The following is a 27,642-nucleotide window of genomic DNA, read 5'->3' on the forward strand; positions in this document are numbered from 1 at the left end:
TGGTCATTCCCAAAAGGACCCTTTTCGATTTCGAACAGGCGCTATGGAGTGAATACATCTTGAATGCCAGCTCAAATACAGTCGCAATGTCTACTATCTCCTCCTGCAATGAAGAAATGAACGCTCCTTCGATCTCATTCGAAGAACGATAAGTGACGCTCGCCTTACCGTAGGGAAAGGGGGTTGGCGTTCATGGTGGGTCGCAGTTTTTTTTTACTTCTCTTGTTCTTGTGTTTTCGCCTGTTTGATCAGACGTGGACGGGCCATTTTTAACGGGGAAAATACGCTCGTATATCGTTTCTTCTCTGTCAGAATGATGGAGCCCTCTATATGCACAGTCTCCGCCGTCAATGCTATTCACTTGATCGGGTTTGGAAAAAAATCGACACTAAAGCGACATGCGGGGCAAAAAAGCAATTTTTATTTTTATGTCAGCGTATTCGAACCGCTCACGTGACCAGCAACACAGCAGCATCTCAGGGAAAGCACGTATTTGGTGGCCGAATTAGCACTGGTCCGTCGTACAATACAAGAAATATCATTGGAAGGCTATTTGAACGACGCCTAATATCAATAAGCCATGCAGGGTTGTGGGAAAAACAGATTTCTGTTTGTTGCGGCCGCGCTATTAACATGCAGAATACAAGCAGTCGTCGGAGGGATTTGTGACGAAACACCAGGTGAGAGACATTGCATTCCCACCTATTTAGTATTTTGGGAACATTATTTCTATTGACTTTGGTTGCGAAGTTTACTCCAGGCTAGTAATGAAAAAAAGAACAGAAAAACAATACCAACTGAGACACCTATGCACCTTAAAATAAATAATATGAAAAATTATCCCAAAGCTTGTGACTGTCGCTGGCAGCATTTTTGCAGTTAGCGATCACAGATTATCTGTGGCCATGTGTTTGTCTTGGTTTAGCCGATGTTTCGTGTGCATGTGTGCTAGTGTAACATATGCGAGTCCCTGCGATCAAGCGTGCATGCTTGCGTGCGTGTGTGGGCAGCGTGCGTGGGTGTGTGCATACGTGTATGTGCACGCGTGTGCCTGTTTCCGTTTTAACGCCAGAGCAAACTGCACTATACAAGATCAGAATTTTTTCGGGCTATGGCTGAAAGATGACACGAAGTGTTCTAATGTAAGAACATACTGTGCATGAAAATTGTGCTCGTAATGACACCGATGATCGACATTTTTCACTTTTCACCCTATGACCATGTCTAAATAGCATAACAGCCTCAACAATCGTACTCTAAGAGACCATTAAGAATGTCAATATTTTCAAAACGTGTCGGGATGCTAAGTAGTAGTGAAAAAATGTTATGAAGTGCTGCACGTAATCATTCCTCCTGGAGATTTCGTTTTCTTGCGAAAGTAAAGGAATGAAAAAAAAAACATTTATTGCTATCCCTGAAAAACGGCAGTGGTAATCACCATGACTTTAGGATTCAAAACTACATCATTATCATTATCATCCTGTTGATTTTTTGCGCACTCTTACTGCCAGTCTTACTTTGCGTCCCCTCACTCAAATCAAACCGAGTCAAATCTTTGTAGCCGGGAAAGATTTTCGACAGCTCTTTAGCTAGATGCTTCCCTAGTTTTCTCACGTTTTCCGAACGCCATGGGGAACCGGGATATGGCGTGATAGACAGTTGCAAATGCGCTTCACACACCAGTGATCAAATAGGAGATATTCAAGGAGTTAATTAATAAAAAACTTTATTTAAACGAGCCTCAGGCGCTGATTTTTGGGCGCCAGCCCGGTGGGGGCCTCCTATAGTCCTGGAAGCCCTGTTCCGCGCTGTCTGCCCTGTCCCGCTCCACCAGGCTACCCTGGATTGAGAGGTCGGAGCTGGCCAGCTGGCCCGCCCACTGCTTGTGCATTGGGTGAGGATTGCGGGTAACGGATGGGGACAAAATGGTTTAACCAATTGTTTCATCAATGCAAAATCCGAGATAAAATCTACATTCAGGGAAAGATTCACAAATAAGATCCCAAATGAATCCCAAATGCAAAAACCAGGCCGACTAAACAAGAGTTTCATCCTTCTCTGTTCAGTTCATGGGAAATAAGCTGTATAAGCAGCTCAACGTTTTACGGCACCACGTTTTGATGTGTAGCCAGAGCAAGTCTCTGCTATAGAAATGTCATATCGCCTTAAAATTCTGCAGCCCATAAAGTTAAAAAGTAGTCGCATTTACCCATTAGCCTTTGTCAGCCAGCTTGTCGAGTAGTCACAGCGGACTGCTGCTGTACCCGTACAAATTAAAATGATGCCTTGCTACAGGTCACAAGTATTAGCTCTTTCAGTCATTTTTTTCCGCATCAGTGAAGTATCATCCCTATTTCGTTTACTTTCTACAGACATGAGTGTCTCCGAGACCTCATTAGAAGTAACCGTACGACACAGAAGTGATACGACAAGAATTCAGCTCTTTGATGGGGAGAAACGAAATTCCCCCTCCTTAGTTCCACAGGCATTGAAGGCACTTGCGGGGAATATTGAACTGCCAAGCATGTGCAAATTGCGGGACGAATAAATGATAATAACTTTGCGGCCGCTATTTTCGTGTGAACAGTTCTAACGCAGCTGCATTTGGTTACGTTGTTTACAGCTGCCGCAGGTAAACCTGAAACGTATGACACACCCATAAGGCATATTTTTCAGTGAGTCAGCAGAAGCTTACTTATAACTAAACTAGGCCGTGACAAAACAACCCTAGAAAACTGTTCGATTCAATGGGTGCGCTACCGAAGATGATGCGTTTTGGACATTCGCATGTCCACCTTGACCTCACCGTTGCACCAGCTTTCAACATGCGGTCACTGTAGTTCTTCAGCCGGAGTGTTTCCACTCCGCACAGCATGTCTTCTTTTGATCACCGCCATGCACACTTGACATTTAAGCTTCAACTCAATCTATCTGTCACGTACCACACCTGAAAGATCGTCTCAGTTTTTTATTCATGCCTAAATTCTGCTAGTGATGTCCGTCTGCTTTTTATTGATGCCTAAATTATGCTAGTTCACTGCCCCACTTTAGAGGGTGGAGATTCACAACCTCGCGGAAGGTCTGGGGGAGATGAATCACATAGTCCAGCTGCAACGGCTACCGGGTCCCTAAACTGAATGGCACATTCTGGGCAGACTCGGCTTCCAAGCTCCACTAATCACCTATTGTAAGCTACGGATTCCCCAGAATATTCTTGCTAATATAGCCATGCACCTCTCCCTCAATATACATCCCACTTACCACAGGGGTTGGCGGGAGCGAAGGGCGCGCGTGAGCTTGCTAGGCGAGTCCCTCACAGACCGGACATTTTCTATACGGACTTCCATTTTCTTCTATTGGCGGTGAGATGTTTGACTGGCACACCCTGGCTCTGACGTCGTCTTAGGGACTCGAGCCGGTGTCGTCTCCTGCACTCCGCTTATGAAAGAAAACAGTGCCTGTGCTAGAAAGCGCCTGCTTTGATGCTTTAGTGCATTAAATAGCGTATTTCAAGTAATTGAGTTATTTGGCAGCTTCTGACACATGAATAATTTCAATCTTTATCCCGCCCACGATTGCAACACACGAGGAGAGAGAGAACCACTTTCTTCAGAACATCAGTCAGATGACCGTGTGTAACTCGCCTTTTCTAGCTCATTTGCAAGGTTCAGTGCTAAGAACTCCTCAATAAGTATCCAAATGTGTAGACTTGCCTAAGTATTTTTGAGATGCTCTTATAAAGATTCAACAGTCCAATGCTACGCACCTAGTATCGGACCCTTACACGCGCATCGCACGGCGGGAAATAAAACGGCCGTCTTCTAGTTCTTTTGTTGTTGTTGGTTTGTATCAGATGAAGTTTTTTTTTTCTGTGCCCAATGCAATAATTTTTATGCACGGTCGCAAACGTCCAATTCGGAAGTTTGGGGGTGTTTGGGAGGCTAGCAACGTTCCTGTGGATATTTTTTTCAGGCTGTAAGGCATACAGTATCTTCTTCACAAATTGGCTTTCGTTATGGCTGCGTTCAAGGAGGTGCATATCCGCAGCGTGCGTTGTTCATTCCCATGCAAATGCAATGACAAGGATTTTGCTACGACACTCCGAAACGGCGCAAACAGTCCATAGTACACGAAGGCGGCTTTTGTGTCCGGATTTGCGATCGTAACCATCGTTATCATAAGGAACTGACTTTACATCCGCATTGAAGGCTCCATATACTCGCTAACGATCGCAATGAATAGTATACGCGCCGGTTTCTAGCACAACAAGAATCAAAACCAATTAATATGTACAAGCAGCTTTTTATTGTTTTCCAAGCCTTTCGGTCGTAAAAAGCAAATCCTGGCCTACTCGGGATGACGTCTGTAAATTGAAGAAAATTACTCTTGCTCTCTTGTCCTGTTTTCTCTTACTCCTCCTACTACTCCGCATGTTTGCAGTTTTACTGAAACGCATATCTGAATATGTGAAGATATGGCTTTGGGAAATGTACAGAAATATGCCTCCAGGTCGGACCAAACACAGTGTTACTCTAGTTTTACCGTACACGTCACCCGTACTAACTACAATCCTGGTATAAAACCAGCACGCGCCTTTACACACAGTAGGTTATTTGGAACCCAACCTAGCTTTTTGGGGACCATAGTGCATGTCAGCATACTTTCATGCCATGACAACGTAAAGTGATGAGATACAATACTTTCGAGGGTTCGGCAAGGTTGCAAAAGCTGCTTTACCTCACATACGATTACAGGGAATCGTGATGCCTTCTGACAAAGCCGACAGCCCCGAAGGCCTGAGAGTTTGTTTTGGTCTTGCGTTTTCCCTGTTGTCGGTTAAGCTGACTGTTCCCTTTGTACGAAAGATTGATAAACACAGGAAGTGATGCATAGCTCCGACTCTTCGCGCTCCGCACAGGACCGGCTTCGCAAGGAATGCGGCAATGCCGGCGCAATGTTTCTTCCGTAGCAGTATCGGAAACAATACTTTAATTCACACCTTGAGCTACTGTATGCGGTTAAGACTTTAAGACTTAATTGTGATAAAAAGTTACAGACAAACAAAGTCTAGTGCGGAGAAATATTAAAAGTCAACCGTGTGCAATGAAACAGCAGGGAGAGCGAGCCCGAGTGAAGCAGACTGCAAATGCGAGAATCCCTAAGCCGACGTCACGGAGACGCGCTTCACAGCGCCACCCGTGGTCGCGCTCACCGCCAATAATCTGCGAAGAGCACCGCAAGAGGGTTCTGTGCAGCTCCGATATGGAGGTTCAGGCCTCTCACCAATCGTACTGTAATTGTCGCCGCCAGGCTAAAGCCAGTAGCCACCACGCCCCCGCAACGGAGCTTGGCTAAGTTTCTGTCTCTCTCTCTCGTCTTCTGGCAACAAATTTTGAGGCAGTGGATCAAGACGTCACAAAAAGCACAATAAACCATCCCGGAACGAAGTGAATTTGATTGCAAAAAATTTGACATAACCAGTAAGTCGATATATGCGAACTGCTCCATCAAAGTTTACAGCCGAATCACCCATTACAACTCTTTTTAAATGGCAATCGCGAGATATTCAGTGAAACAAACGTAATTGAGGTGCGAAACGGCAGTGAATTGGGTCTCTTGGACATGTCTTCAGAGCGCGAGGAGTGCCTGGTACAATTTGTTCAGGCACAGCATGAGGTCACGGGCTGCCGCCAGTGCACTCGACTCTGCTTTGCGACATACTCTCCTGTGTCTGCGTCACAGTTGGTGTTTGGCGAGGTTGCCTATCTATCGGATATTCTTATACATCGCGGCCACCATGAACGAATTCTACAACGTCAGGATCCCTAGCCGAGTTGACAATACGTGCGCCATCGCGAATCGCGGCAAGGACGGTCGGTCTGTCGGAGCGGACAGGTCGTTCGGCTCTTGACGCGGACTTGGAGGTCTTTTAAATAAAAATTGGAACCACTTCCCTCCGAAAACAGGGGTACACGCCAAGCTTGGCTTCAGTGAAAACTAAAACGACCAAAATTGAAGCGCAATGACCGCAAAACGAAAACGAAAGCACTTCTGCTGAAATTAATAAGGAATGACCGAAACGAAAATGGAAAACCATCTACGGACAAAAAATGAAACCCTTCCGTTTCGCTCAGCTTTACCAGAACACAAATGTTTTGTATACGTTATTGTAGATCATGCGATTATCGAGGACTTTTACGCTCTTAATGGCTGCCGGCTCTTCCGCGCAGCGAACCATGCCCGGCCTACCCATGCCGCGCTAGAAGGTGAAATACCCGACGAGAGCACGTGACTTCATCTGCGATGTGGCGTGATGCGAGTAATGACGCTGATTGGCTCCCATTGTGGCGTGATGTAATATCAGCGCGACACTTTTGAGCGTGCGCTCCACCAGTTGCGATATGCGAGCGACAGCTCAACCCCATGTGGGGACTCCCCGAGAGGGTCTCAATCTATAATCCAATCTATAATATCCAGCCAGGGCACAGTACAACACTTTCCCTGGCCAGTCCCCCAGACTGCGTATGTGCCAAACAATCGAGGGGATCACCATCATCTTCATCATCGTCGTCGTCGTCGTCCTTAGAGCAGGTGGGTAAAGTTGGCTTTGCCGCAAGCCACTTCAGCCTACGCCACCTCCGACTGCCCAAGTCAGCCAATACACGCTTCGCTTGACAAGATTACCAATAGCAACACGGAGCATGGGCGGGGGCGGTAAGGCGCAGGAACCTCGCTGGATATGCGGAGGATCGCTCGCGCGCCCAAAGTGCCGCGTTGAGTACTTATGCACAAATGTTCGGCTAGCTTTAAGCGTAGCAAGATATAGGCGCGTTTTGAGTAGCGCGGTTTGTAATGCACGCGTATCGGTGGTAGCGTGGTCACACTTCGATAAAAGAGATAATTCGTATAAAGCCAGTTTGGTATAATAATTTTTTACTGTAGCACGTAAATTTTCGCTTCACATTCCACGGCTATAAACGTTAGGCATGACTACTTATTTAAAAGACCGGAACTTTAGGCAAAATGCGTATTTTTTGTTTGAGTCTGTATCAAGCCTATTTGACATATAAGCACAGATTAAGAGAAATGAAACACTTTAAACAATACTTTATACAAGGTCCTATTTTGAGGTTTGTGCCTATATGGGCTTTTTAACGCCTAAAATGCCTTTCTTGGTTTTATGTTTCGTCTTGGGGTGTTTTTTTCGCGCCAGGTTCCTCTAAGCTGTTCTAACTTCAGAAGTACGTTACTGAGGGTTTGTCTCACGCTCTTCGCGACGAAACCCCTGCTCGAGCCGCCGCCACTTCTGGTGAGGCAAATCCTAAGAAGTAAACTAGGCCGCCAGACGGCCGGTCTAATCGACACCGCAGCCACCGTCACCGCCGAATGTCAGCATGAGCTTCTAGTTCTATGTTATTCTGTCGCGCTATGTCTAGGCATCCATGGCGAACTCTTTAGACGACATGCCCTGTCCATTGCTAACGGAAAAAAAAAAAAACAAGCGTAGAAGGGAATGAACGCGGCACAACCACCCATGTGCCGCTCAAAGTCAAATACGCAGATCAAGGAAAACCACATGAACATCTCACACACGAAAGTTTCAAAGTGACGCCGCAAACACATGCACAACCAGCAGCTTATCACCGGTACATAGGCATCCATCAAGACGCAGCACGTATAGCACGAAGGCGAAACTAGAGAAAGAAGTTCTAGAACAAGCACCTCATCACTTCTTAAGTCTGGTCACGACAACCGTCATCTGCCGTCTCGGGTAACTTTCAGGGTCGTTTACAATCCAGCTTTAATGGTTAGCTGAAAATAATCTGCCGAGCTGTGTAATGCGGTTAATTGGTATAAACATTGGTATATAATTTGTATATAATTGGCTACTGAGTGGTGTTATTCGCAGTAGCTTTGCTGGGCATCCAATTCTACAGCACAGGACTATCCAGTCTTTTATCAGGAATTATTTAGCTTTACTTCGCTACCCAGAGGATTAATCGGTTTAGTGGGACTGTTCTTTGGGATTAATCAATGGGCCTCCTCGATTATCAGTCCCCGATCGTCCGCGAACTGCCCAAGACATGATCCGGCGCTCGTTTTCCCCCATGTATTCCTATGGGGCTTCCGGTCCGGGGGCAGTTCTCGGACAGCCCGCGGACCGTCCAGGACTGGTAAATCGAGGAGGCCCAATGTTGTCCGCAAGGAGCAGTTACCGATCGTGCCTCTTCCACCACAGCCCGTTGATACCCCTGGGAACATGGCTAGCGGTGCAAGACTTTTACAACGAACACTTCGAGACTATTCACAGCTTTGCAGCAGACAAGATCGTTGTGCCCCAGACTACCCATACCACGCTACACTTAAGCTTAACTTAGTACATTCGTGCGTTTATTTCAAAATTTTAACGGAAGGCATTCAAGCACGGAAAACTTGGGCACCACTCTAACTCCAATGGATGAACTCATTTCGAAGATACGGGACCCGACCACCCCCATCCCCCCACTTACTGACAGAGCCATTCAGAATATTCAATTTGCCTAGGACATATCATATAAAGCTCCTGGATACTCCATGCTAAAAAATCTTCGAAAGGTTCTGGGCGGCAAGCACTATTATTCCAGATGTAATTAGATCATGGAGCATTCCAAAGCACAAGTACGCTAAGCCAACTTCCGGAGACGTTGAGTGTTTTCATTTTGCGCACAAATATCGACTTAAAGGAGCTACAACTTCATGCCATTAAAAATTGTCACGGCTGAATTCGGATGGCTTTTAGGCCGTTATTTGACTGCCGAATCACCCAAATTTTACAAAAATCTGTTCAAATGGCGACTCTTGTATGGGGCATTTTCACGAATAAACTAAAATTACTTTCTCAAAGTACAAGATGTGTCCGCTGTTTCAATTGCTAGTAATGAATTTGCCCTAAAATACGCTGCTGAGGTAAATCAATAGGAATTGGGTGTATATATACCTAAACTAAAGGTTTCGTCGCCAATATATGCCTAAATGACACTTCTCAGTGCCTATTATAGGCGCCTAAAACCTTAAATGTGTGGGCCTAAAGTTCCTAAAGTATGGAACCGGGTAGTGCACAGTAGCTGCTCTAATGGAAGCGCCCATTCACGCCCAGGAAACGTCAATCCATAAAAGGCCACATACTTACCGCTGCATGTTTGGACAAGGTCTTTGCATTCACCATTTCTCTCTTACAGTCCTGATGTAGAGCTATAAACTGCTTTTGAGTAGCGCAGCTTACTCTTCTGTTCGAGCTCGTTTTTTATACAAGCTCTGCTTTATGGCGACAGTCAAAAATTATTCGATCCTCGCTTTTGTTACGTGGCCACAGGAAAAATGAAAGAAACCATGGTAAGAAATGATTAGCCAACTGTTTACAATATTTACAATGCGGCCGTCATCGAACCCCAGCCAGGCCAAGCGTCACACAAATCTTCTTCGTTGATGGAGTAGACTACAGCACTATGTAACGTTGCTGTGTTTTTCGTGACACTATTTTGGACCGGTTGCCCATTTACGGGCAACACAAATTACACAGGACAATTGTAAAACCTTTTACGAGCAGTTTAGGGTATTTCGAAATTAACTTTTTTACTAAGCAGTCAGAGTACGCAAACAGGCTCACTAATGGCCACCGCACCATCCGTGTCCACACCCACCAATCTTACAACCAGGCGAAAATTAGGGCTGCGCATGGTCAAGGACTGATGTTGCGAGGGGTAAATTTCGCATATGTACCGTGTGTATGCCATTTCATCAGTACATGTTCGAAGGGCGTATGAGACTAAGTATGTAGCTTTCCTCTTGCAGACGAGTCTACCATGCTGCAAGTGGTTAAACCCGTGGCAAAAGGTCTCTTCCTGTGCGTTGACGAAGTGCTGCTAACGTACAAAATACGGGGAGAATTTGCAAGCTCGGTAAGCGGAATGATTTTTATGAATATAGTTCATGTTTTAACTACATGTTTTAACGCAATCCGTATACTGGTCAGACCTGCAGGCAGCTTGCACAGCGTCGCCTTTACATTGTGTCATAATAATAGGAATGAGATGTGTTAAAATCCGGGTGTCGAACCGGAACAGAACCGAAGCGAAAACCGGAACTGAACTGGTATTTTTGCCGGAACTGCACCTGAACCCGAACCGTTATTTTTTGAGCACGCTGAACCCGAACCGGAACTGAACCGAAAAATAAATAACAGTTACCGGTTCATGCCGAAACGGTTCGAACCTCCGTTGTTGATATTGCACAGTCAGTGCAATTCAGGTCTTTTCTTCTTTCACGTACCATCAACTTCGTACCCGCTCCCGCACTTTCCCCTCCAGACAATTGAACATTATCACGCTCTATGTAACAACAGGGTAAATGAATGAGCACCAATGTAGCCATGGTCTGTTGCTGCTGGAAGCGCGACCGTAAGTGCAAGCTGATCAAACGAAATGTCATTTTCGGCAGCTTGCCAGGGATATAAAACGACCTTGCCCTTCCCTAACTGAGACTTTATTGGAGCAATCAGGCTGCAGGAGTGAATCACTGTGCAACAGCGAAAGCACGCACCCGATGTGTGCAAACTTTTTGCATTTCGTAATTTGTTTAAAAGGTCCGACACCTGCAAATTTTTAATACTTGACAAGTGTGACCGCAGGAGCTGCTCACTGGCTAAGCTGTTTGCTGCTGACCACAAGTGGCCTCGATCTCCCTTCCCCACGACCATTTTTCTGAAGTGGATGGAAATCGAGAACGTCCGTGTATCGAGATTTTTATCCACGTTTAATATCACTAGCTGGTTAAAATAAGTCTGCCAGCCTGCAACATAAGCTGCGCCTCAAAGCAGAGATATAGCACGGGGCATTAAAGCGCCAGGTTTTTTTTAAATGTGTTTTCACGGAAGACAACAAAAAAGAAAAGGCGAATCACGTTGTTTTAAATATTACGCAAAAAGTAATTAAAACCGAATAAGTAAAGAAAAGCACCAAAACATCGATATTGCTCTATACTTTTCTTTGCCCTGCCTTTCAACACCAAACGTGTCATCAATGCGAAGGAAGTGAGTTCCGTGGTCAGTTTTTGAGGACAGTACAGTGGACAAGTTCCGTTTTTTACAGATACCAATAACAACAGATATGTCAGGGAAAACTGTTAAGGTGCTCACTTAATCCCTTGGCAAGAAACTGCAGCCCTCGACCTTGTCTTGGAAGCAGAAACAGTAATAAAGCAGATGATGACACGTGTAGAACGGCAGGCCGGTACCTCACACTGTCCCATTCGCCCAACGATCATCTTTTCTGCTTGTTCTGCAGTTTTGCCTCTTTCAGATCTGCATTTTTTCGAAAGTGCACTTGTACTGACTATCCAACTCGCTACATTACTTCTACTGCTACTCGTTCACGAGGGGTGTACTGCTGTAGATGAATTAAAGAGCGTCTACCCAAAAAAGTCCCATCTCATGCTCCGCGCGTCAAATTTCCCTTTGATTTTGTAACAGCATATCTGTTGTAAGATTCCGCAATGTAGCACATGGAACAATGGCCGGGGGTCAGGCGGTACGATGGCATGCTTATTGTAATGCACACATCGGGTATAGCTATCGCAAAAGGAATTGCAGTGGTCAGAGCAATAATGCAGTGACAAGTGTTAACCAAAACTTACTTTTGACGAAAGTGTAGCTAACACGTTCGATAAGGTGACAGCTAACAAATTATTCAGAGTGACCAAATAATCTAATTCATTGGTGGTATTTATGTGCCTGTTGTAGGATTTTTCTGTTTTGTTACAAATATAAAAAAATGTGCGCCCTTGGGATTAAGCGCTAGTATTTGAACGCGCCAGTACGCAGGCCGAAATTTAAGGCTTCACGGTTAGCGTGATGGGCGATTCCACAGGCTCGGAAGCTTCGTGCAGTCAAGTTGGCCGAACGAACGCAGCGCCATCATCTACCAAACCTCCGCGGAACACTGAGCAGGCCGAGCCGCGCCGTCCTGGCCGGCCGCCTGCTTTAGGCACTGTGCACACGCCCTTGCAAAGGCGCGCATAGGTTAGGTGCGCTTAAGTGACTTAAGTTAGCGGAATACGGGGCAACGGCGACAGGATAGAGTGTTATCCACCAAGAGGCTTTAAAAGAAAAAAAGCGCAGAAGGAAAGCTGCCGCCTTCGCTGCCCTGAATCGTCCGAGTTGGGAAGGCTGGTCACAGTCTCACTGGCGGCACATGTTGCCGTGACATTTTCAGGAAATACAACGGGCATGACTACCAAGCCGATTACAAGCTGCTGTCAAAGTAAAGTATATCGGTTTGCGAACTGTTAATACTCGTGAGCTTGCAATAAATTTCCCCTCTTAGCGAATACCGCGCGCATTGGCAGTATTTACACGAAGGTTGGTTTCTCTGCATCATGCGTGCGTCTTCCGCGGCGTTTATAATGAATATTCATGCAGCACGTAACACTCAGCCGTATTTTAATTGTCGGAGAACTAATTGATGGCTGCAACATCTCACCCCCTTTTTGGAATAATATGATTCTTTTTAAACAAAGTAGGCTCATTGGTTTGAAAAAGAAAGCTGTCAAAAAGTCGAAATACCTACTTCAGTAAAAAGCAACGCATGTGGGATTTTCGCGCTGCGAATAAATGCTGTTACATAAAACAGAGTCGTTTTAACAGGGCTCACAACAGCAACTAGAGGGAACAATAAAAAATAAACGGAGTTTATGATAATTCCAATATTTGGAGGCCCTACTTACCCCTTAAAAAGGGAGAGATATTGTTAAATCGTTCACGGGCATTTTCTGGCGGGCTTGCAGCGAAACCCGTGTACGTTGTGAACGTATTCACGGAAAAGCAGACGGAAGGCACAGAGGTTGCAGTCTTTCCTCGCTCCTTTCGCTCCTGAGGCGATACTGCTTGACCTCGTGCCCGGAGCAAGAAAACGTGCTCGCTCCGTGATCTCGGGGTAGGGCGAACTGGCACCAGCGGAAACGAACTGTCAGGGGCGAGGAGCAGCACGCATTCTGGGAATGTTTGGCGATAGTTCCAAGCCGTGAAACTGAAAATCGTCGTCAGGTTCGTTTCCCGGCCGCAGCGGCCGCTTTACCGATACGGGCGAAAAGTGTAAACACCCGAGTGTTCGAGATTTCGGCGCACGTTAATAATCCCCAGGTAGTCAAAATTAATCCCGATCCCTCCATTATGGCGCGCCTCATCGCTTGTCTGGCTCGGCGCGTTGAACCGCACAATCAGTCAATCAAAAATTGCCGCCAGTTGGTGCGCAGTTCTCAATGCTTCCTACTCGCCTGATCCACATTGGAGCCCGCGTATTTAATGTAATTATACTTGATTTGAAGTAAATGCTACTAGCACGTAGCACTGCGTAGAGACCGCACTACACCGAAACAATCGATCACGTGAGACTGAGCACCGTACCCGTGAAGCCACGGCGGTCCGATTTCGAGTATGCGAACAAAATGGCTTCTTTCCAATCCTGTGAACAGCTAATTAATTTGTGAATTATAGCGGAAACAAAAATTCACTGAAAAAGCTATGTCGAAACGTGAAAACGTGTGCACGAAATGCTCCACCTGCGTTATTGCTATGAGTGGCACTGCCTCCGTACGTGTAGTCAACAGTTCAATCCTTCAGTGTATTCTTAGTCCGGTGTGGTAGAATTACTGTAGTATGTTTTAATTAATCTAAAACTTAAAAATTGCGCATACTACATTTCATCCGGTGCCGCCAAGCAGGAGCGCAACCGAAGCCCGAGCGAGCTGGTGAGCGGTAGCAGACCCAGTATTTTTCTGATTCCCCGATGGCGGCGCTGGGTGTCGCGGCACAGTGTCGCCCTCTGTTCACTGCACGGCGCCTTTCCATAGCGTCGATTGCGATTTCAACAAAAAAGGAAAGGACAAAATATACCCCACCGTCATATCTCTTGGCGGTGGCTTTATGAATAGTCGCTAAGGCAACATAAAGTCGGGGCGAGAAAGTAGGTGGCAAATCGTCGCCACTTCATCTGTTTTTCTAATATCTCGTAATTGTTTAAAGTTTGCTTTACAATTGCGCCACAGCCCTTGGGCAACAGTAGCATTTTGAATTGTTCTATGTATTTTGATTTTACTGTCGTTTTAAATTACTAAATCTTTTTTTTCTAATTTCATTGATAATTCAACTAATCGAACCCGTTTGCGAACCGGTTCAAGCTGCCGAACCGGTTCGCGAGCCGGTTCGGTGCGTGCCTAACCGGAACTGAACCTGAACGAAATGATTTCGCCTGAACCAGAACCGTAACCGAACCGGTATTCTTTTCGGTTCGACACACTGGTTAAAAGACTAGGCATTGACCGCGAAAATTCCGACATTTTTGCATGGGCTGCTGTTTTACCGGGAGTCACTGGTTCCACCACTATCACCACATGTCTATGACGGTGCACTGTGAAGTAATAGTATACGTCCAAGAGGAAACAATCCAGAGGGAAGGTGTGGTGGGGTAGACGTTGAAAAATAATTGTTTTGGGCGTGTTTGGGGGCTAGTTCGCGACCTTTGTCGAAATTGTATTGATAAGTAGATAACTAGGGTCTCGGAAGGTGTGTTTCCCTAATTAGTGCAGTATTTGTTGTTTCTTTGCTTGAGACGTTCGTTTTAATTAGTTATCTGCTCATGTCGTGGGGTAGGAAGGGTTTGGAGAGACAGGTAGTTAGAGGGCAGGGTGTGGGAAAAGGGTGTGGCCCGGGAACGACGTGGATAGGTCCATCGGGATTGAGAAAGAAGACGACAAATGCATGGAGTGTCGCAGCCGCCTCGTGTTTCGTGCAGTCAGTGGTGTCCACACACTTCCGGTACTGCAGAGGGCTGAGTGGTCCCAGAAATAGTATAGTTAGTTCTGGAAGATTTCGGTAAACGGAATACGTCCAGACGATTATTCATCTGCTGCTGGCGTGCCGCATATGATGCAGTTTCCTTGATTTGGTTCCTTTTGGTATAATTTTTCATGTATGAACGAACTGTTTATTGCGCCTGCCTGGTGCCTTGTTCTCCGCAGAAGGAAGTGGAAGGCGGTTTGCAATGCGAAGGTTTCTTTGCCTCACCCACGGCGTTGACGTCAGAGTAAAACACACTCTAGGAATGCAAAATTTAAAAAACACTGCATATAATCCAACTTTTCACAACTGGCACATCAATCATACATCACGTAAAATAACATTGGGATGCCTTTGCACACCTAACGGACCTGTTGTAATACGCAGTATAGTTTGGCTGTACAGATGGTTTGCGATGACGATGATGAAATGCGCCCTCTTTTGGACTTTGGCTTTGGACTTTGGCTTTGGCTTTGACTCAGATTCATGGGAAAAAGCATCGTGTCTTAATTATCTCTCTGTTAAAAATAATAAAGACACTTTGGTTTTTTATAAGGTTACTGGCGATACTTTAAGTACCGCACACAGGACCATCTGTAGAGCTCTTCACAAGCACGGACCTCTGAAATGTACAGTTAAATAGGTGTCACGGAGGTTTCTCCGCTATGCTGTAGGTCTTGTATTATGCCTGAGGAAAAGGCTGGGTAAGGCGTTTGTGCGGAGGCAATTTTTCATGTTGCCGAGTGCATTTTCATGCTTCGGGATCCAGACAATTTTCACGACGCGCCCATTACCTTGAATACATAACGGAATGCGCCTAAAGGGATACTGACGGCAACCAGAAAGTCAGCTTTAAGAGAAAGTATGATCTTTGCATAGCCATTTTAGCGTTGATTCGGTGCCGAAAGGTGCCTTGATTGCTCAGAAATCGCTAATTAAACAAAGATTTTCCCTTCCTTATTTTGCTCGCAGCGATTTCATGACGCAAACAGCGGCTGCTGCAGCCGCTGTTTACGTCCCGATAAAGCGGAAGCAAGCAAGGAAGCGGTGATGTGTAGCTGTATAGAAGCAACTGAATACAACGCTACCGCGTACCAAGCGGATTCGTCAGCTTAAGCCAAATCAGTCATGCTTTACTGAACGCCCACGTCTTTTGCTGCTCCCGACCACTATGCAAAATGTTTCTTCGTGGGACCCGTCATCATTATGAAACGCTTTGTTGAAGGAAACCATATTGCCCTTTTAGGCTTCGCGAAAGTTTTCGTCGAAGAAACCACTCGTGCGTAGTGCCCGCACACCTCTTGACGTTGCGGAACCGCCCCAATTGTTTAATAGTAGCGCCATCCATCGGCAGCTATGAGCACGTTGCGTTCGACAGACGTTGTTCACACTTGAAAATACTGACCTTAGCCACAATAAGCGTTCCCGTGCTTTTCCATGGCAGCGAAATCACACAGAGAGTCATAATAAATAGAGCTGTGCGCACAGTACTCTACAATGGTCGCGCACATGAAGACAAAAAAAAAACAACAAATACCCAACGATATATGAAGTACGTACCCCACAGTGTCATTGGTCTTTGAATTACGAACAACACGTTGCTCGTTTTTACGAAAGCAGTGAAAGAGAGAGTGGGAGAGACGTGAAGGCTAATGGTAAAACGACAACATTGTCGTTTCATTGTTTTAACGTGTGAAAAAGTTAAGGGAAGAGGATGTGTATCGCGATGAGAAAGCAGGTGGTAGGAGTACTTTGGGAGATGAAGGAAGCTGTGCTGACGTACGAAACATATCGATGTTATGGATTTACGTGGAAATTATAGATGACGAAATAAAATCTACTTTTTTTTTTTTGTAAACGTACAAGGTAGACTAGTACCAACGAGCATATGCTGAGCGACATAAGAGCGCTAAGTAGAGAAAGTGTAAACAACACAAGGACGCGAAACGGACGCTGGCTCTACTTGACTGCTCAGGTACGCTACTCAGGTACCAGCAATTTGTCTCTTTGTTGTCTGCCCTACTTTAACATCCGATATAGAGAGCCATCGCGCGCTTTTGCTGGCCCCTGAGTAGGCATATAACAAAAATAAACACACCTTCCTGGTAATAATGTTGCATTTTAAACTGCTGAAAATCGATAAAAATGCGGAAAGCCACAGATGCCCCCAATCGGCGCGGCCGCACAGCAGCTGGTGCCTGGTACCGAAGATCACTGAGCGCTGAACGCGCACATCGTACCGTAGTCGCTTTGTGAGCTTGCCTTATCTAAACGACAAACATACCTACAAGCGATTTGCAAAAAAGCTTATTTGATTAGAAAAAAAAACTCTCAGCTCAAACTCTGCTTCATTAGACCATCGGTGCATATGTAAGTGGGAAAGCTCCGCCGCTGCACCTGGCGTTTCTATAAAAAGATCCTAGTCTACCTTTTGTTTCCAGAAAAAGATACGTTATCACCCATAGTGCAACCCTAAAAACATGAATTTGTGGGATTCATATTGCTGCGTGTAACCGAACAGATGTCTTTCGACATTGCAGTTAACGGAACGGCACACCCCGCTAAGGTGCGTCCCCATCTGTCAGAGCCTCGACTGAGGCTTGTCTTCGCATACCACTGCCTATCCACCACCTCGGCCAGCTCTGATCCCTGCCCGATCTGCTCCGATGCTCGGGCAGGGATCGGCCCGTGTACTGCAGGGACATTACAAATCACTACCGCCTGGAACGGCCTGCTTCCCCTCCGCTAACCCATCAATAAATAAGGGGCAATCCATCGTATGGTGACTTCAGACGATTTCGTATCCAAACCCGGTTACGTGCAGCTACGTCAACGCAGGGGAATATTCGCACAAATGCTACAAATGTAAGGACACGGCAGAACTAAGGAAGGAAGGAAGAAAGACTGTTGAGTGCCTGCAACAGACAGTGGTGGATCGAGATGAAAGACAGGTACGATACCTTTCAGGGTATCACCAAATATTATAGAAATTGTAGGAGGGTGCTGGCACCGCCTCACCCCGACCTAACCAGGGAGGAAGCGTCCACGTTCAGACAGCTGCAGACGAATTCACTGATGACCCCGGTCGTCATGAAGCACATACAGCCAGAACTCTATACGGACGACACGTGCGTGTTGTGTAACAATGCTAGGGCCTCGACCGCCCACTTACTCTGGGACTGTGAAGTGCGACCTAACGAGGCGGCAACCAGGACAGATGGCAGAACTACCACATATTCTATGGGCTTGCCCAGAGATGGCTGCACTCGCGCGCAAAATCCCTGAGGCGGCACAATGGGAGACCGTGTTGCCCAGTTTCGACCCAGCGGATCAAGTCTGGGACATCGGGCTGGCCGTCGACTCTTCTATAGAGCCCAAGGGCTCTTGACCGACGCCCAGGACCACCAGCCTCTCCCAATAAAGTTAAATTTAACGTCTTTATTCAACGTCCTAATGTATTATTAAACTAGCACTTATTTTCCCATTTGATTCGCTACATGCATAGCGAGGGCCTATGTTCTGCAGTCTTGGTGCCATAGGTAGCTTAAGAGCGTTCAACGATGGTCGACCATTCTCGACATGTCGTAGACACTCGTGTCACGGCCCCGTGGTTAAAAAGAAGGTCCCCTTCACCCCGAGTAGTCCGAGTTGCGCTGGCTACCACCCTCAAGAGCAAGAAACAAAACGCCTTAATATAAATACCCGAGAAAGTGGAGGGGAAATAGCCCCTCCGGTAGCGTAGTGGTCATCGCACCAGAAGCGTATTCTGGAGGTCATGGATTCGGATCCAACCCGGCGGGCATTTTTTCTCCACTTTCTTTATGTCTTTCAAAATTCTTCATCTGTTTCAATGACCTACCTCATTCTCTCATTTGCTTTCCGAGGCATTCTTGACCGCCAACACTCATACGTATCAACGCCTCCACAACTGTGGCGCATAAAATCCATATTCTGGAAATAACTGCGTGCGTGCGCGTGTGTGCGTTCGTGTCCTCCAACACGATCAGACCTCCCTTAGTTTGCAAGTGGTGTTCATGATATAGTCTCAATTTTTATATTTGTACTTTATTATCTGTGGATACAGTCAAGCATGGAAATTTGCGGCATTAAATTAAATTAGAAATGTAGGTGTGGGGGTGTTTTTCAAATATTTTTTCTTTCTTTCGGGTACCATGTGTCAAACCGCCTACCTCGCAGAAAAAGAATGAAGCTTGGCTGTATCGACGTTAAAGGGACACTGAAGTGATTTGTAAACCATGCGGGATTACGAGCGCAAACTGTAGTCCGGAGTCCCTGGACCCTGTTTCGACCACTCTGTGCGCGTTTACGCGAATTTATTCAGTAGAAAAATCAATTCAAAAATGCTGTCCTCCTCTCTTTACGCTCGCCCATTTTCTGTGGCGTTTTCGTGTGACGTCAGCAGGAGAGGAGCTGAACAATTGGCTGCGCTACTGCACGGCTCGCCGACCTTCCGCGACCGAGTCAGTCGGCCCACCGTTTAGTCCGCCGGCCGCCAACGGGTCGTCGCAATTCGCTCGATCAGTTGGAAAATATAAGGCCTCTTGAAGGGGGAGAAGAGTGAGCGAAGTCAATATAGGTACTAAGGAAATAAAATCAACTGATATTTTTACCGTACAGCGTAAAACTAGGGTGCGGGGAGCACTTTTTTGCGCTGGGCGAACAAGCAGAGCGGTCAGCAGCACGACTACGCATCTGCGAACGCTTTCCCGTCTACGAAATGCCGAAATGCAATTGCTAGACGTGAGCTACTGTGGAAACTCGGGGGACGCTTACTGCACGAGCGCAATACAACAAATAGTCACCTAAGCTGCTTGAAATACTAAAACTAAATAAAAGTGTAAACTGGTTATACATTATACACCTTATCTTTTCCATAGCCGCCAGCGGCCCCCTGTGGCCTAGTCGTCTCGGGTGCTAGCTATGTCATTGCAAGTGTTTTGCCAGTCACAAGTTCGAATCGCCGCGGGTACATGCTTTTTTTTATGAGTTAACTTTTTTGTTTTTCGCCGATGTTTTCTATACTGAGTTCACCTTTTTTTGGGCCGCAACGTTCATTGCTCCGCGAACTAGTCCACAGAACTCGCGCAGGCTGGCACTGGCGCGCTAGCGAGTTCTCGTTGGCGTGCTGTTGCCATAAGCACCGACTCCTTGCGGGCAGTGGGCGCAGGCCAGAATCAACAGACCCTTGGCCTGGTGCGAACACGCTTTTTACGATACAGGCATGGGCGAGGCAAGCTCCAAATATGGAGGAAAAGCGCATGCATTTGAGCGTCTGCGGGGACGCGGAGGGCGTTCATGCACTGCGTAGGCCTCAGATAGTGAATGCTACGATTCCAAGCCGTCCTGGGAGGCTTATCTTATGCATTTTACGGCCGACAACATGGCAGAAGCGCGGTACTATGATAACTGGGATATTGAGAATGCCCATCCAACGACGCCATCGAATGTCAAACATGTTTTACAGACCGAAACCGAAACCGAAACTTGTTTGATTGCTAACCTTGGGCATCGTCCAATCACGACGCCCCCTCCTCCCAACGTCACAGCTTAGTTTGTGCGGCTGCCGCAAACCGCGCATGGTAGTTTTTCTTCTTTCGCGCTTTGTAAAATAATTACCGATTTGTCAACCGGATAAACGATGAAAAGTGTGCTAATTTGAGCCAGTCTACACAGTGCAAGCAAAAACGGGAGCTTGGCAAATTCACTTCAGTGTCCCTTTAAGAATAGAAGAGGCCAGTGCCGTGACCTCCAACGCTCCCGACAGCAAGTACTACATAGTGTGGGACTCAACCCAGGACGGCCTCCCGACTACAGACGCTGGCTCTTTGGGCCGTATTACCGGAGCCTTTTAGACTTTCCCAGTGAAAACTTCCTGTTTATGTACATTTAAACACATTCGCCTCCACCGTTTTATGCTGCAGAGCAAACTTTCGCAATTAAAAAAAAAGTGTATAGCGTTCACATTTGATAATTGAAATGTTTCCCATTCACCACAGTCTATAGCGCTATAGTGGAGTATGCAAAAGTCAGGCTTTGTATTACAAGCTATATTCAGTGCCACCATGAGCGTGGTAACCTTCTGCCATGGTTATACAAGCCCTCGTCTGGGCCTCCAACAGGGGGAAAGTCTCATGAGAAATATAAAACCAAACTTCTTTATGCGCAGGTACTTCGTATTGCTTGCGAGGCCTACAAGGAGTGCTTTGGAAAATACGTCGGCAAAAAACCTGTGAGTAGTCTGCTGCCGTGTTCATACACTGTTAGACTAGGTGACGTCCTTGTGTTGCTGTGCAAATTTTCAGTTGCTTCCGCGTTGCTACGTGTGTCTTTGAAAACCCTTTATGTAAAACTCAAACGACTATTTGGGCGCATGCGCAGTTGTGTGTCGCATTTTTCCCTATCTTCCCGAAGTGGTGAGTCGGGAAGTGTGCGTGACAGAGAAAGGACATAGTTGCCCTCTGTAGCAGCTCAAACGACTGCAGTCCCAGCTAACCCCCGTTGTCGCCACTTGACTAAGCCCAGCAAAGTTACCATCGCTTTCGTTTATCTCCGGCCGCCTGGTGGCATCCGTGCCCATGTCATCGCCATGCCCATTTTACGTAATTACGTGTCCCTCCCTCAAAAGAATTTGCGTGAATTCGGAATGCCTGCTTCTGGTCATGTGCTCTTAAGTGCCCACTCGGTGCTCCACGCTCCAAGTAAGACGTAAGACGTACCACCATCATTATAACGTGAAACTGCTGCATGGGGGCAACGGTGAAACCGCAGTGAAGCGTGCGCCATAGTTCCGTATGCAGCGCCCCTTTCTTGGCTTTACTTCCACAGGTCCTTAAAAATCGGGCCCATATGCAAAGTGAGCGGCCGCTACGACCATAAGGCGTCCAAATGACCCGGCCAAAGTAAAAAAAATGTTCCCTTAGTCTACTCGCCACTCTTGTTCGAAATGAAACTATACGCCTGCTCCTCATATCCTCTAATGGTAGGGCTAGTGTCACTAGATAAGGTATAGGAGTACCGCTACTGAAGCACGCAAGTCAGCAACGGCGGCCATTTTGGTGTTTATGAGCATTGCGAGATTGCTGTTTCTACGGCCTCGCCGCTGACTTCAACCGGGTCGTTTGTTAGCAACATTGCCGAAGATGCAGCAAAACAGCCTCTTCCGACACACGTCTGCTGCTGAAATGCTGCTACACGCGTTGTCTTTGATTCGCATTTGGAACGACGTCAGTCGCGCGGAGTCGCAGAGCGGGGTCGGACAAGCTAAGCCTACCTGAGTTGACTGACTACAACGCTTAAATAACAAAATGGCGGCTACCATGAACCATCGCAGTGTAAACAAATCCCACGTGATGCGAACTGACCAATGATCAGGGCGGTGGCACGGAACAATAGTAGGAAAGAGTGCCGATACTCTGTAACCTTATCTAGTGACTCTAGGTACGGCCTTCGAACACGGTTCTCAGCGGAGCAACCAACGACTTCAGGTTTTTAAAGCGCAGCCTTTGATTTCTATGCTTTACGGAGCATTGTGATGTACGGAAGGTGTGCAGGAGATCGGTTGTACAGAAAATAGGACGTGATCCGCTGTGGGCGCTCAGGAAAAAAGAGACAGCAGCGACCATAAAACCTTCTGGACGCGCTTTGTACTCGTGGCCTGTGGCTTCAGAGCTTCATCACACGTCTCTATGATTGACCACAGAGCAGACCCTAATCGTGGGGGTGGAAAAACGAGGAGGTACGCCGTGATGAACGGGCAAGCAGATCTATAAATTCCGCTTGTCGTAATCGCTCTGTGGAGGAAGGGGTCATATATGAAGCTGCAGTAGGAGCCCCGCAAGAGCAACATGAACGTGCAACATCGAATTCAACCACAGATCAGCAGAAGTTGCAACTACGATTTCGTCATCGCATTCTTCACACTCTTTAAACATACCCCGAAATTATTTATTACGTTTTTTAGCATAATCTGTGTGTATACGTATAAGGTATGCTTCAGTAACCAATGGAAATAGTCCTCCCGGTGCACTTACTAGGTTAGGAAATCTTACAAAGCATTGATATTTCAGTCCCGCAGTTAAAGGTGTGTTAGACAGGGCTCATAACGAAGCCCATAAAGGAGCTTTTCGTCTTTTCGTTTAATTGACATTGCGTGTGGAATGCCTGGAAATATTCGCCATGACATTGTTCAGTACAAACCGGTTTCTGTGTTCCTTTCCTACAGACTAAGGAAGGCAGGAATGAAAGCATCGACTGCCTTGTTCAGTACGTCGAAAAAAACATCGTAAGTTTTGGCTTTCGCGGTTGTTCCGGTTGTCTTGCAAATTGCAAATGAGCCATCCGTATAGGTCTCCTTTAAAATTTGCGAGGAAATTGCATTTACTCCTGACGATTACACGGAAGTGTCGTTGTATTCCTCTTTTCATGGCATCTGAATCGAGGTAGAATAGCAGTCACAGGCGTCTCAGTCGGCTAGCGTGCCTCACTTACAAAACAATTACCCAATCCTCGTATCTGTTCACAAGGCAACCATTTCCTGCAGAGTTAGATAAGGGCCACGAAACCAAACATCTACCGACAATGTTCATATTATAGAATTGCAATTCAACTGCGGGGCACGCCTTGGCACCCACTACCTCCGAGGCTGCTTATCGTTCTTGCTCCCCACTTTCTACTGCTGCCCCCTGCAGTAGTGTCTAGTTTTTAGGACCCACATGGCGCTTTGGGGATATGTTTTGGGCTAATTTCTTGTTTTTTTTTGTCGAAACCAAATTTTATTGCTTCCTCAAGAATCCGAAAGTCATTTTTAAAGTAAGCAAAGCACTACTAAGTTGTAATTCAGTCAATACCCTCACTAGCACAGCCCCTTGATAGATATTGCAGAGATATGGCGCGTATGACTTCTAGAGGCGAATTGCTACGTTTCACTAATGATTTTTTTTGGCAAATCTCCAGGCTGACGATCTTCCAACTGCCGGACAGGAACCGCGGGAACTGGTGGCGCCGTTCGTGGTAAGGTTGTGCCGTTAGGCCAACATATGCTTTTTAAGTGATACCAACACACAATGATAGCGAATAGTTGTATTCACACCGACACTAACACGTGCACACCCCTAGCGGTACTAACGGAGCCTGCGAAAGAGTAATTCGCCCCCCCCCCCCCTCGCCAAGAGCATTCCAAATTGACCCTACCGACTAGATGGTGTGCTCCTCCTAACCATACATCATGGTTTCACCTACGAAATATTAATACTTATCCTTCTGGTAAAGGGAATTGTGTACCAGCGCATGCTGGCTACGAAGTATGGAATACGAAATCGACGTTAAATGAAATGACGACAATACTCAGAGGGTTATTAAAAACCGCATAATTAGCATTTTAAGCTACCTCATATTCAGCTCCGGTGTGCAATATATGAAATCGTTTTTATGGCATGCTGAGAAGGACGTGTTTTTTGCAAGTTTGCAGCCTTTCTTTTCGCGGGATTGAGAAGGGCCCCAGGATTATCAGGATCCAGGATTGAGTACTTTTTCAAATCATTCAGCCTAAGAACAGAAATTGATAGCTAGCTGGTGATGGTCATATTCCCTCCCGCACGAAGATGGGCGCTCACAGTTCTTGAATCCACTGCCCACCACACCGGCCACCTTCTTCCCAAAAAACATGCATCCAACTTTGCGCTCCGGTCGTCACCACGCTCATAGCCAAGCCCAAGAACAAATCTACAGAAACAATCCTAAGGGTTCATACACAGATGCCAGCCCTTACTCCAATCCGTCCCATCACTTAGCCATAGTAACCACTAAAGGCAAGATCATGACCTGCGCCTCAATCAAGACCACATCTATCTGGGCCGCGGAAGAATTTGCTGTGGCCTTCGCCATCACTGAAACAGCCGCAACGCTTGTAATTACGGACTGTCAAGCCATCTGTCGCAGCTTTTTATCAGGTTACGTGGCCTCAACTACTTGAAACATCCGGGCTGTACACGCCCCCAACAGGAATGTCGACAATGTGTGGACCCCGGGACACTCGTCACTAACGGGCAATACTTTTGCCCATAAACCCGCCTGCGAACTCTCCTCCCAGGCCTCTGAGGAAACACCGAGTTTCGTTCCCCTGGTCACATTTCAAAACATCAGCAAACATTACCGCATATCAATACAACATTTTCCCCCTCGTCATCCGCAGCTTACTAAAGAAGAAGTAATACTTCTTCTTTAGTAAGCTGCGGATGATAAATAAATAAGGATGATAAATAAGTAAGAAGTAATACTTCGGAGGCTTCAAACACACACATTTCCTCGCCCCATTCGGCTACATCGGATATACCCCACCAAATACCCTGCAACATGTGAATTCTGCCCTAAACCATGTACCCTCATACACATGATCTTGGGGTGCGCACACAACACAGCCCTCACATTTACCCACTTCCCTTCCCCACCCTGAGCTGTGGGAGATCCTGACGACTAGCGCGGGCTTGGATGTACAGCAACTCCTGGTGTCCAGGGCTGAGACAGCACGGTCGTCCCATGGTCTCCTGGACTGAGGAGCCACTCCCACATCACCAGGCTCACAATAAAGTTTTTCCTCCTCTACCCCCCCCCCCCCACGGATCATTAAGTTCATTATCACTGCAATGAGGGTCATGACCACACTCATCATTCTCCTCTTACAGGCATTGAAAGTATAGGTTATGGTGATAGCTATTACGAGGTGTACACCCCGACACCCGTACCAAAGGGTAAACTAGTGCTTGCAGTAAGGATTGGTCAGTCATACAAATACATATAAATAAATCTAAAGCAATGATTAATAAACCGGCCCAAAAGGCTCTGTTCAGCTTAGTGAGCGCAACACCAGAAGGAGTAGAAGAATATAACTACCTCACCCAAGTTGTCAGTGCTGGTCCAAACCACGACAGCGAAATCCGGTGCAGAAGAGGTTAGGGCTGGGGTGCACTCGGCAAGCACTCCCAAATAATGAAAACTAATTTACCACTATCACTCAAAGGAAGAAACCAATGCATCCTACAGGTGATGACATATGCAGAGGAAACATGACTCCTTACTACACAACTGGAAAAAAAAACTTAGGTCAGTCCAAACGGCCGTGTAACGAAGAATGATAGGAGGAATACTTAGAAACAGGAAACCATGTTCCTGGATCAGGGCACAAACTAGAGTGAAAGATATCACGCTTCGAATAAAGAAAACGAAATGAGCTTGGACTGGCCATGTAGTTAAACGAAACCGATGAACCACCAGGGTAGCAGAGTCGATACAAGGAAAACGCAAATAACTCGATTGAGGGTCGAAATAAGCAAATTTTGGGGTTAACGTCGGACTCGAGAAGCGCAGGACAGGAGCGGTTGGAAGGCAATGGGAGTGTCCTTGGTCCTGCAGTGGACCCAATTAAGGTGTTGTTGTTGTTTTTGATGCTGCTGATGATGATGGTGGTGATGATGTGCTAGTAAGGCATGCCACATTAGAAAGCGAACATGCAGAACGACCTGTTTACTCTGTACAACTGAAATCGCATTCATGTTGAGGCAAAGTTCTTGGCTCGCCCAAACATTCTAAGGGAAAATGGAGCTTTCCCAAGTCAGCTAGCGGACTACGCAAAATATTGACGGCGAGATAACGCTTTAGTATTTCGAAAAAAAACGCACCCTTTCTGAACACACCCAGCTTAGCAATAGCCCGTGATTGCTTGTTACACTGAGTTCGAAGTCAAGCGATGCACTGGCGAAAAAAGCGCGGTAACATATTCCTCGCAGGGCTGCTTCTTCAGGCGCCTTGACCTTCCCTTGGAGAACCCGAAGAGGGCCAATGCGGTGCTGCACTGGTACTTCGAGATCGTGAGGCCGTGAGAAAGCCTGAGTCGCTGAGGCTGAATTCATTCCGTTACCGTTCAACATGGGCGTTACAAACATCAATAAATGGTCGTCTGCGCAAAGGTCAGCTGCCCGCACGGCCGCTGTCATCGTTGCTGTTCGTTTTGTGGTTCCTTTTTGATCAAACAAACAAAGTTTTATGCTGAAACTAAGTTAGGAATATTGGGATTTTTCATATAGCAATCATACTTGGATCATCTTCACTGCGATTTCTTTTCAGACGATCATGAGGAGAAGGCCAAGCCTCCTTCATTAAAACCGGTAAAGATCAGTTGTGCGCCTGAGTTTTTTAGATTTCATGTTTGTTGCGTATGGCGCCGTTCTCGACAGCGCGAGAAAGATATTCATGTTTATACTTCTGATATGCTTTCACCCCGCCTTTCCTGGATGCGGCTTTCACTCAAGACAGCGCATTTCATTTGTTATTTTGTCTCTTTTGAGAGTGGCACGAGGACGTCCACACTCAGATCAATGGGATTCACGGCTCTGCACCAGGTTCCTGCTTGTATGCTTTACTACACTATATGAAAACATTGCGAGAACACGTAACCTAACAGTGTTCCAAAATGCCTGTATATTTCACGGAGATACATGGAAGGAACGTGGGAAAGCCAACTTACACGAAGCAAGTTCTTTTTTAGCGGGACGGACGGCTATACCCTGAGCCCTGAATATCGTCTTTACTGGTCTTCGTAAATGCACTCGCAAAAAAAAAATTCAGGGGATTATGAGAAATCCTTTGCAAAAAAAAAAGGACCCAATCGCCTTTATTTTTATTGATTTTCTTGTTTGAATTAGGGCGCGATGCCTGCTGATTGGAGGCTTATCTGGCTAGCGTGAGCAGAGATGTGTATT

General features: G+C 46.4%; 1 protein-coding gene across 1 annotated transcript; it reads left to right on the plus strand.

Annotated features, from left to right (window-relative positions):
• The first annotated feature begins 445 nt into the window (after positions 1 to 445).
• Positions 446 to 26,860, plus strand: LOC144144621 (uncharacterized). The gene is made up of 6 exons (XM_077676141.1): positions 446 to 680; positions 9,832 to 9,938; positions 21,057 to 21,119; positions 23,112 to 23,171; positions 23,843 to 23,899; positions 26,671 to 26,860. The coding sequence occupies exons 1-6, from the start codon at positions 581 to 583 to the stop codon at positions 26,761 to 26,763; spliced, it is 480 nt and encodes a 159-aa protein (XP_077532267.1). The 5' UTR covers positions 446 to 580; the 3' UTR covers positions 26,764 to 26,860.
• The last annotated feature ends 782 nt before the right edge of the window (positions 26,861 to 27,642 follow it).

This window comes from Haemaphysalis longicornis, unplaced genomic scaffold (assembly GCF_048455015.1).
Source record: "Haemaphysalis longicornis isolate Haplotype H1 unplaced genomic scaffold, Haemaphysalis longicornis Haplotype H1 scaffold_7, whole genome shotgun sequence".
Classification (NCBI taxonomy): domain Eukaryota; kingdom Metazoa; phylum Arthropoda; class Arachnida; order Ixodida; family Ixodidae; genus Haemaphysalis; species Haemaphysalis longicornis.

Excerpts from the sequence above, each read along its gene's own strand:
- LOC144144621 (XM_077676141.1), top strand. The coding sequence starts at position 581 with ATGCAGGGTTGTGGGAAAAACAGATTTCTGTTTGTTGCGGCCGCGCTA. Across the intron at positions 9,939-21,056 it reads GGGGAGAATTTGCAAGCTCG|GTACTTCGTATTGCTTGCGA; the intron begins GTAAGCGGAATG and ends CTTTATGCGCAG. Across the intron at positions 23,900-26,670 it reads AACTGGTGGCGCCGTTCGTG|GGCTGCTTCTTCAGGCGCCT; the intron begins GTAAGGTTGTGC and ends TATTCCTCGCAG.